General features: G+C 25.7%; 1 protein-coding gene across 3 annotated transcripts; it reads left to right on the plus strand.

The window, feature by feature from the left end:
• Nucleotides 1-1,943: 1,943 nt before the first annotated feature.
• Nucleotides 1,944-11,177, plus strand: LOC129608400 (maltase 2-like). 3 transcript variants are annotated; one of them, XM_055519885.1, is made up of 11 exons: nt 1,944-2,125; nt 5,628-5,933; nt 6,013-6,192; nt 6,264-6,421; nt 6,480-6,767; nt 6,830-7,216; nt 7,279-7,429; nt 7,836-8,031; nt 8,388-8,528; nt 10,566-10,643; nt 10,915-11,177. In XM_055519885.1, the coding sequence occupies exons 2-11, from the start codon at nt 5,747-5,749 to the stop codon at nt 11,036-11,038; spliced, it is 1,890 nt and encodes a 629-aa protein (XP_055375860.1). In that variant the 5' UTR covers nt 1,944-2,125; nt 5,628-5,746; the 3' UTR covers nt 11,039-11,177. The 3 variants fall into 3 exon arrangements, with proteins under 3 accessions (XP_055375860.1, XP_055375859.1, XP_055375861.1); XM_055519884.1 differs by lacking the exon at nt 1,944-2,125 and adding an exon at nt 2,181-2,308; XM_055519886.1 differs by lacking the exons at nt 1,944-2,125; nt 10,566-10,643; nt 10,915-11,177 and adding an exon at nt 9,024-9,366 and having other exon boundaries at nt 5,486-5,933.
• The last annotated feature ends 721 nt before the right edge of the window (nt 11,178-11,898 follow it).

An 11,898-nucleotide genomic window follows, 5' to 3' on the forward strand; every position in this document is an offset into this window, starting at 1 on the left:
AAATTTTTCCTCCTCTAGGTACGATGTCATCTCTAGGCATCGCCAGGAGTGGAATACCTTCACAAGATGATCCCGATCACTTACCCCAATTCAACTCCATTTCTTCCCAATCAGAAATTTACTTCCTTATAAACCAAGATTTACTTTTTACAAAATAGTTTAGCGGTCGACTGACAATCAAATTCAAAAGAAAATTTGAATGCCGAAATCTTTATTAGGCGAAGGTAACATGAAGAATTAAAATACATAAAAATTTATTGTGCGTGTTTTGCAAATTTCTCAAAACCACAAAACAAAAATAAAAAACCCCATGAACCTAACAATAAATTTTAATAATTTTAACATTGTTATATTATGAAAATTAAGAACAATTGGTTTTCTTCACGATGGGTGGTCCATTACAATGTATACGTATTAGGTCAATATTGTAATTACTTTAATATTATAAATTAATGGTTTCCATATATAAATTCAGGAGCACATCAAAAATAAGTTCATAAATTGCTGAAATAAATTCTCTCGTATTGTTTATATACAAAATGTACATATATTTTTATCATGAATGTTTATGTGCCTAGATATGTATAAGCATATCTACAATTTATCAATTTTCTATAGCCGCATATTATGTGTATGTGTATATAATATGATAATATTTACAATTTGAACTCAAAATATTTTGTTCAGCAATCAAAAAAAATTTCACTCATTTTATTAGATTCAGCTAAGTAAAAAAATAATAATATTTTCTCCTAAATCTGCTAAAAGAGATATTTTTGTGTTAGAGTTTATTTAAGAAAAGTAGACAGGTGAAATGAAATAAGTCCTAATATGGCATCATTGTAGTATTTTAAAAGCAACCTATGTTTAATATTATGTCATTAGAAATTTTTGTTAAATAATTTTTAATTGAACTAAAATTTAATTTAATATTATTAATAATAATTGATTAAATTAAAAGTATTAATTCTGGTCTACATTATTATAACAGCAAGTGCAGATGTAGTCAAAACATCTTTTTAGTTGAGTTCTGTTTCAAGACTGATTTATTTCATTATTCAATACATATTCTTACAATCTATTATAGTGTATTTATGTTCTATGTATTTGTGTAATGTAAGCAGCCAGTGTTTCCACATCATATACCCTTCAAACATTTCTTCCTGCGAATATATGCTTTGCGTCAAACTGTGTGCCTACAATTATCTTAAATATGAACACAATAAATCTGAGTGTCATTTATATGAGCGGAAACAAATCAAATTCTGTATTTTATGATAATTTACTCTTTACTCAAAATTAGGTGCATTCCATTTATTACTCTCAATATCACTAAAATCTTCTCTACAAAAATTTATTTTCATAATATTTACTCATTAAAAATTATTTTATAAAATTTTCGCCTTTATTTCTTTGGTTCATTTTTCCACATAAAATTTTTAGTGAAATAGAAAATTTCAGGTAATAAAAAAATAAATTCTTTCTCTCAAAATAAAATTTTTCACTCAAAATACAATATGAGTTTATTCGGTAATGTAATAATATTAAAATTGTTAGCATAGTTACAAATAGTACATTAATTTTCTCTTTTATCTTTTAAGGGAATACAATCCATAACAAAATCTATATTATTGTGGTAAGGCTATGCAATGGGTTGACTGAACGGAACAATTTTGTGAGAGAATTTTTTTCCCCTTAAATAAATCTGTTTAATTTATCTTCTTTATTGTTGCTTTTTACAATAAAAAAAATATAATCAGTTGCAAGCCAATTTTCTTGTCTGCGTCATGACAGTATATTTTGAAGTCTGCAAAATTAAAAATATTATTAAAAAAAAAATACAAAAGAAAAACGTGTAACATTAAAATAATTTAATAATATTAAAAAGACGTGATTTTCTCTGTCTGGATATTTTATTTTTAATTAAAATAACAAAAAAAAATATTTGTTCTATATTAAAAAGCAAAAAGAAAATATTAAAGTGCAATAAATTTTAAGAAAATAAAAAAGTAAAAGTAAAAAAAAGCAATAATTTTTTTCCTTTTGTGTGTCTCTTTGGATTTTCTAGAAAAATAATATCAAAAATTTAATAAACACTTGCCGTCCCGTGCCACAATAAAATAGTGTAATACTCATATAACTTTATTGTTATTTATTTTTGTTGCTTTTTTGACATATATTTTGGAAATTTTGGCGGCTTTTAAACTTACAATATTCTCAATATAAGAAAATTCTTAAATTTTATACAGCAATGTTGTATAATAACAATGCATAGACATAAGCAAAGAATTTCATAAAGTATATGAAGGTATGTATGTACATATTTACGCATATGTGAACATTTGTATGTGTTTATATTTTCAATTATTCTTTCAGTAGAGTGTATAAGTCCGTACATATATTTGAGCTGAAAATAATGTATACAATAATGTTGCTAAAAATTTATTTTGACATTTTGATTATTTTTGTATTTATTTATTTGAGTAAGTAGTACTAAAATTGTATAGTGTTTATTTTTTTTGAAAATGATTTCTATATTTTCAATATTTTATGAAATAGCTAGTTTTAATTTTTTTTGTGGAAAATTTTTTTTAAATGAAAATTTTATATTGTTATTTTATTCAAATACACAAGTATTAGAAGCTGTCTAAACATTCCAAATTATATGTAAAAAGAATTAATTTACTTGCGTTCTATATAGTTAAAATGTAAATTTTTAAAGCTGTTAAAAATCATTGAGAGACAAAGATAAGCGACACATCAAGATACGCTCCTTGCGGTAGACGCGCTGACTCATTCACAATATCGCAAGACAATCTGCCATTTCATTACCCCGTATCCCGCTGTGATCGGGAACCTAGCACACAGTCACCCTGCACATATTGCAAAGTGCCCCAAGTGCCCTTCTGAATCGACTCAACAAAGCCGACCCAACCGAGGGCCCCAATCGCCGCCTTACTATCCACGAAAATTGCCAGCTCGCATTTAGTGAGAGATAATTTCGCCGCCATGAGCACCGCCAAAATCTCTGCCTGGAAAGCCCTACATCCATCAGGCAGCCAAATCGATAGCTCTATCCCCAACTCCTCTCAGAAAATCCCAGAAGACCTCAAGGCATCCCTCGCAGCCACTGCTTTCACCTGCTCATTCACCGGATCGAAGTCGAGAATAACCTCCAAATCCGAAGTGACTGTAGTACGCAATGTACCAGTCACCCCAACACATGCCATACGCTGCACCCTCTCCAACTTCCTTCTTCCCTTATCTCGAGGGGGAGGCCTATGTCAGAATAGGCCTAACCACACACTCATACAACCAGTCGAGGACTCACTCCCCAACGTTTACCAGCCGCAATGATTTTTTGTATAATGTACCAAGGAGTTCCGAACCATTTTCGTTCACATACCCTTTCGATAAGCGCTTCTTGTGTTGGAGATACCAATTTCAGGTTAAGGTTGCTCCCTATGTATGCGTCTAATAGCTTTTCAAGTGTCTTTAGTAGAAATGATGATAAACTGATGACAGGCTTAAAATTCTTTGGACAGCTATGAGAGCTTGTTCCAGTTATAGAAATGGAGATGGGTCTCCATATTCTTGGAATGTAAACTGGGTCTATACAGTACTAAGAGATAATTTTAGCCAGCGAAACTAAAAAACTTCAGAAATGGATGGCCCCCAAAAAATCAATAAAAAAGCACTAGTTTCAATTTTCACAATGTCCACATGTTTGATATACATGAACAGAAATAATTAAACAATACTCGTGATAAATAAATTGTCAAGTTTAAAATATTAAGTTTTTGTTTTTTCATTCGAATATTTTCAACTAATTAGAAAGATTTATAGATTTTTAAATGTATCGGAAGTCAATTTTGATTTTACGTAGGTGGTAACATATAAATTAATAACAATAATACCAGTTTTTTTTCTTTTAAATTATTTAAATAAATATTTCTATTTATTTACTAAATGAAATGTTTATTTAAAAAAATAAAATGTGTAAATGAGAAGTTTATTTTTATTAGTATATATAGAAATTTTTTAAATAAATAATCTATTGATTTTAGATTTTATATTGGTAAAATAAATTAGACATTATTACTAAGTAAGTATGAGATTTTCTATATGAAAATTCTAGTGTAATGCAGTTAATTGTATACGAACGAAAAAGGTGAAAGCAGTAGCAAAAAATTGAAATTTTTTTCTCATACTGGACAATAGAATTTTGTATTTGAATCCTAGACCCTTATTTGAAGGAAAATTAAATAGCTTATTTAAATAGAGAAAATATTATTTTTTAAATGTTTGTGAAGAAGATATTCAATTCTTTTCTTACCTTAAGTTAAGTTATTTACTACAGTTTTGTATGCGAGTATAGGAATTTATTTTTCCTAATTTTTTCAGGAAAAGGGTTGATTGTAGATAGCTTTAGCATAGGCGTAATTTTGTTTTAATTTCAATTATTTTGTATAAAAATTTTTTCATTAATTCTTATACAATTATAAGATTTTAACTACACATTTACACATGAACTCATTTAACTTTGGTTACTATTTTAAACAATTTATAATTTTTTTTTAAATTATTGTTTCAAAACAAATTTATAATAAATTAATAATTTTTAAATAAGTAAAATATTTGATGCGAAGGTTACAGATTACATGTTGTAATTTGTTGATTACTTAGCATTTAGATCTACTCATCCACGAAAAATTATTTCATTCACTTAAAAAAAAAAGTTTAAATTAGGATTACAAATCAAAAACTATTCATAAATATTTAACACTACTTAATTACAATATTTTTTTAAAAATAATTAACAAATAAACATAATTATTTAATCTGGATGACAATTTCTTTTTTAAAACTAATTACAAACATTTTATTAAATTATTTAATTAACAAGAAAAAAAAAATATTAAATGTAAAAACACAGATTACAATAAATTAATTCACTATTAAAAAAAAAACAAACAAATGGAAAAAAATCTTTAATAAAAAACATAAACAATAGAAGGTGATTAAAATCTTTTCCGGCGATCACTTATCAACTAAAAGTGAATAACATTATTTAATTTTGTTAACCATTAATACCAAAGCGTTAAACTCTCAATGTTCGCTCTCAGTCAGAGCGAAGTAGCGTTGAAAAAAAATAAGGAGAAAGAGAGAGAGAACAGCATGGAGAAAATAAGATTACCCTTCAAAAATAATATCAAAAAATTATCATTGTTTTTTTTTTTCATAAACCATTCGTTTAAATTGCTCAACCACTCAATGCAATGTTCTTGCCTGTTAAATAGTTAGTGACTTAGTGTTATGATGAATGACTATAGAACAGGAAGAGAACAAGGAGAATGCAACAATACTCAATTTGTTTATTTTAATACTCAATTTAATTGCTTTGAAATACGTTTGACGTATAAAATTTTGGAATTCAATTTTGTTTTTATTCAGTAATTAATTAAATATATAAAAGGGAAGACATATAAAACGCTTTGTACTATTTTCCATTTCAATATTTTACGGAGTTTATTTATTAAACAAAATTTAAAAAAAAAATTTTATCAAAAAGTCAAATAAAATGTAAATTAAAAGTAATATTTAAAAATTTTATTGTTGATTTTCAGAAATTAAAAATTTGATCCACTTAGACTAAAATTAGAGAATCATTTTAGATCTCACTATACACAGGAAGTTCCAAAAAAAAAAAAGAATTGAAATAAATCTAGAACTTAAATAGCTAATTATGTTTATGAAAGTGATATTAAATTACATAATTCTTTTAAATGGAATTCTAATTCAAAATGTTGTGTCTTCAAACGATACCCAGTCTGATGATATTGTTAATGATTGGTGGAAATCAATGGTTTTATATCAAATCTATCCAAGATCATTTAAAGACAGTAATGGTGATGGAATTGGTGATCTTAGAGGTATAAAATAATTTTATTATCAATTCAATAAAAATTAATTTCTTTATTAGATTAATAAAATTGTGGAATTTATATGCAGGTATTATAGGAAAATTAAGTCATTTAAAAGATTCTGGTATTAGAGCAGCATGGTTAAGTCCTATTTTTGAATCACCAATGGCTGATTTCGGTTATGATATATCAAATTTTATGGCAATTGAATCTGATTATGGTACAATGAAAGATTTTGAAGATTTACTAGAGGAAGCTAATAAATTAGGTATTCAAATTTAAATACATTTACTTTCACTTTCATGCTAAAATTCATTTTTTTATTTTTTTATATTTTAGATATTAAAATTTTGTTAGATTTTGTTCCAAACCATTCGTCAGACAAATGTGAATGGTTTATAAAATCAATTAATCGTGTACCAGATTATGAAGATTTTTATATATGGGCAGATCCGATTATTGATAAAGATGGAAAACATCATCCACCAAATAATTGGGTAACATATAAAATTTTGTTAAAATAAAAATTTTAGAACAAATACGAAATTATTTTAGATATCTGTATTTTATGGTCCTGCTTGGACTTATAATGAAATACGCCAACAATATTATTTACATCAATTCACATCTGGACAACCTGATTTAAATTATCGAAATCCTAAAGTTATTCAAACTATGGATAATGTATTAAAATTTTGGTTAGATAAAGGTGTTGCTGGTTTTCGTGTTGATGCCGTTAATCATATGTTTGAAGTTGAAAATTTACTTGATGAACCATTAAGTGGAAAATCTACTGATCCGAAAAGTTATGATTATTTAAATCATTGGCATACAACAAATTTGGTAATATCGTTATGTTTGAGAATATTGTTAATAAAATTAATTTTCTACTTTAATTTTTTTAGAAAGAAAGCTATGAAATGATTTATCATTGGAGAGATTTATTAAATAAATATAAAGAAGAAAATGGTGGTGATACTAGAATTTTATGTACAGAAGCTTATGCAAATATATCATTTACTGTTGATTATTATGAAGATATTAATGGACGGCAAGGATCTCAAATACCTTTTAATTTTTTATTAATTGGTGAACTTAATGAAAATTCAGATGCAAGAGATTTTATATATACAATAAGTAAATGGTTAATATATATGCCTAGAAATGGTATAGCAAATTGGGTTATTGGAAATCATGATAATCCAAGAGCTGGAAGTCGTTTTGGTATAGAGAAAATTGATCAAATGAATATGTTAATAATGACATTGCCTGGAATTGCTGTCACTTATAATGTAAATATTATTTTAATTCATTAATATAATTTGATTAAATTAAAAAATTATTTATGTTTTAGGGTGAAGAAATTGGTATGATAGATTATAGAGAGATAACATGGGAGGAAACAAAAGATCCAGCTGCTTTAAATACAAATAAAGAAGTTTATAAAAAATATTCAAGAGATCCAGAAAGAACACCATTTCAATGGGATGATTCAAAGAATGCTGGTATTTTTGTTTTAGTTTCTCAATTATATTGAATTAGAGATTTTATTTTATATACAAACAATCTGAGATCAAATACAATATTTCATTTTAAAGAAATTTCAAAGAAATTTTAACAAGGACGTGTATGAAAATAAAGTTGTTTTAACTTTTCTAAGTATTTTAAAATTTTAAATAATTCTAATGGTCATTATAATTTATGACTTGTTGAATTTTTTAAATTTTCCTATAAATCTTTACTATCCAGTTAGTTTGTATATAAAATTCTCTTTAGGCGACTGAATTTTTGTCTAAATTTGAATAAATTAAAAAAAATGTTTCTTTGTAACTCAGAACAATTTATAAAATTACTAATTTTTCTCTCTTGTTCTTTACGCAAAACTAAATAACAAACTAAAAAAAAAAAAAGGATTCTCCGTCGGGGATACAACATGGTTGCCAGTCAACCCTAATTATAAAAATTTAAATTTAAAAAAAGAAATTGAAGAAAAACGAAGTCATTATCAACTTTATAAAAAATTGGTTAGTTTACGAAAGTTACCAACCTTGAGGAATGGAAATTTTTATCCTTTGGCGTTAAATCGAAATGTTTTAGCATATAAAAGGTAAGTAAAACTATATTGGATACAGTGGAATTGAATAAAACTAAGAGAAAATAAAAAAATATTCTAACCAGAAAAAAAGGATAATTTGTCCTTTTTCTCTTGTTTTCTTTATCTATCTGTGTATTATTCTACTCTTAGTATAATGTTACTTTGACATTTAGTAAAATAAATAATATGAAAGGATAAAAAATAATATTTAAAAATGTTTTTTTACAAAATTTTAGTAGACAGAAGCAAAATGCCCAAAATAAAAGCAGAAAGGAATAGTTTTTTTTTTTGTTTGCTTTTCTTTTCTCTAGATTTTTTTTTTGGCAAAATATACTTTATTTTTTGTTTTTTAATTTTTTCTTTTACAGAGAATTGGAAAATCATTGCACCATTGTCGTTGTTATAAATTTAAAAGAATTCAATGAAATTGTTGATTTAAAAATTTTAGGAAATTTACCCGAAAAATTATTAGTTTTGGCTGCTGGCAGTAATTCAGAATATGAGGAAGGGTTTGTATATTATTTTGTTTGTAATTTTACATTTGGGGTTGATTTATAAGATAATTTTCGTTTTAAAAATATTATGTAAATTGAGTAATATTTTAAATGTATTTTTTTAGTTTAGATTTGTGCTTCTGTGATCTCGTTACGTAATTATTAAAATTGAATCTACTTGAAATGTTGCTGTTTACAATTTATTGCAACATTTCGAGTTAAAATTTATGTTATAAGGGCTTAACAATACCCTTCCAAATTATATTTACATTTGAACACTTTGGTTCCATAAATCTGACAATTGATGCTTTCAATATTTTTTTTAACAATAAAATATTTCTAATTTAATATCATGAATTCATTCAATGATTTCTCCAATAATTCCACTCTTTTGTAAATTAAATTCTCCACAATTTAAAATTTTATTAAATTAAAAATTAAAATCAAAGAAAAATATCAATAGATTTTAATTAAATACAATAATAAATTGAATATATTTTTTTATTTTAGTGTTGAAATCTCAATTGATAATCTAAAACTTGGAAAATATGATTCAATTGTTTTATCATCTGACAATTGTACTATGCATGAATAACAATATTAATGTTCTAAGTGATTATCTTTATACTAATTGAATTTGATGTTGCAACGCTTTATCGCAGTAATATGAAATAATAATAATTACATAATTAATTATATAAAGATGATTTTGCATGGTGATTATTATTTTGTTATGTTATTATTTTTAACAATGAAATTTAAACACAAATACACACATTTTAATTACACTAAATTGTTGTAAACAACATTGCATGAATTCCAATATAAATATTAAATTTCATGAACTTTTAACGTAAAATAAGCACCAACTTCAATTATAGTTAGATTTTTTTGTTAAAATAGTATTAAAATAATAAATTTAAGAGTTCTATGTTGTAATAAAATAATTTTTAATTCATAAACTGCACTGGATTTACAAAATGTATTTTTGTTGTTTGGAATTGTCAAAGAAATTTGTGATTGTTTGAAAACCGTCTTTTATGATTTACATTGTTGTTGAATTAGACTTACTATGTATTTTTAATTAAGTCTGGTATATTGAACATTGTGTTTGTTTATTTTGAATATTAATTGTAAATATTGATTTTTAGTCAAATGGCATGGACACAAGCCAAGAAAATCCACAATATAAAAAATTAACACCAAAATTGGAGGATACCGTTTAATGTTTTGCTGTTTCTGTATGTCAAGAGTTTTCTTACTTGATAAAAAATGATATCAAGCATTAGCCCCATAGAAAGACCCACTTCCAAGCTTGAAATCGACAAACAGTTCTCGACTACAATAGATCTAGAGAATCCGCTAAGCTATACTAAAATTTACCTGCTTTTTTTTCGAATAATTATTGTAGTCCCGATCCAACAGAAAAACACATTGAGAACATGACTCATGTTCTCAACCATTTAAATATACTGCTAAATCCAACAGACTTCAAAGAAACTAATAGCTTCTTTTTCAATCATCTTACTCAATTCTTAGTCCTGTCCTTACTTACGGTATTTATCAACCTACTAAACTGCTACAATTCTGGGTTCACTGATAAATCTATCAAGTCGACACAACCATTCGCTCTTATCCATTCAAAGCTTCAAACTCTTTGGTGTTTATTCATTGCACTATGTTCGGGGAACCATGTATAGAGTAAAATTATTCAAGCAAAAAATCGACAGCTCTGTTCTCATCCTAAAGATGAAATCCTATAATATTGAAATTATTACAACAATATTCCATTTATTCCATTATTTATTTTAAAAAAGAAGCCTCTTTATAAAATTTTTGATGCCCGTATTTAAATAAACTTAATTTACTTAAATAACCTAGGCAACAATACAAACAAGACTGTGTAACATTGAAAATTCACCATTGCCGTCCTATTATAACATCAAAGAGCACACTTATACTATTTTAATACTCTTAATTTAAATATTTTTATTCCTTATCTCTTATCTTAATGCTTTATTCACTATATACATAAGAACATTATACTTACAGGGCCATAATTGATACCGATAAATTACATCTTTTCGGATATGACTGTTTAGTACTTCAAGGTGAAAATGTAGATTTAAAGTAAGTAATAAAATGTTAAAATATTTTTTCACTTAATTTCTATATATATGTAAGTGTAAAGTTCATTTCCATTTCCATTTTTATATTTTCGCACACACAACCATATTTTGCATTATTTTTAATAAAAAAATTTTTATAAATAATTCATCGCATGTACTAAAATTCACACAAAACACAAAAAAAAAGAAGAGAAGAGAAAAAAATTATTATCCTGTAATAATGTTTAATTCATTTTTAATGTTTTTATTATTTTTTTTTGGGAAATTTCAAGGAAAAAACGTGAAATTATCAAAACAATTATAAAAGTTGGAAATGTACTGTTGGTTAGCGTTTTAATGTTTAGACTCTGGAATAATAAATGGACAAAATTATCCTTATATCCGAAAGGAATTTAAATAACAAGCATAACAACTATATTAAGGATATTTTTTAATTTTGGTATTTTTTTTTTTTAAATTTACGCTTATTGTGGAAAAGGAAAATCGAAAAAAATGTAAATTTTTTTTAAAGGAGAAAACATGTGTATAAAAAATAATGTTATTGAATTATTTAGGAAAATGAAAAATAAAAATTATTGAAATTATTGCAAGTTTTTGGAATATGAAAACAAAAAATTAAAATGCAAAAAACAAAATAATTATTAACAAAATATTTGGTTATAAATTCAGAATTGAATGCCTAATAAAAATATTATTAATATTTAAATTTTTTTTTTGGAAAACAATAAATTTAGGGTTTCTGTCTTTGGAATTAAATTAGTGAATATGAATTACTAATCGTAAACTAGATCACTATTGGATGTTTAAAGATCACCACAACCTACCTTAAGAAATAATTTTTAATCCCTGGTTATCAAATGATTGGAACAGGTCCTACAATTCTATATGAATCAAAATCATCGTAGTATCAGTAAAGTTTCAAATTTATTTTATGTGTTTTATATTTCAGGGTTTGTTTTGTTTTTTTTTGAGCCTACTTTATTCAACCGTAAAATGAAATCAGCAGCTTAAGATAAGTAATATGCTTTAAACATTAAGTTGAAATGCTTTTAATTATACTGTTTTCATAGGATGCGGTTTCTGGCTAAATTTGTAGAAATAGAAAAATTCTGAGTAGAATTGTAGATTTGTACAACGGGGGCAAAAGTGCAGCGCGACCACGTATAGGGATCTATTGTGTGCTCCCATCCGAGTGCGGGCTACGCCCTACAACACACGCTCGAGACTCACTCTCCTGATGAACTCAAGCAACTTGT

Source organism: Condylostylus longicornis, unplaced genomic scaffold (assembly GCF_029603195.1).
Source record: "Condylostylus longicornis isolate FDR11 unplaced genomic scaffold, ASM2960319v2 ptg000031l, whole genome shotgun sequence".
Taxonomy (NCBI): domain Eukaryota; kingdom Metazoa; phylum Arthropoda; class Insecta; order Diptera; family Dolichopodidae; genus Condylostylus; species Condylostylus longicornis.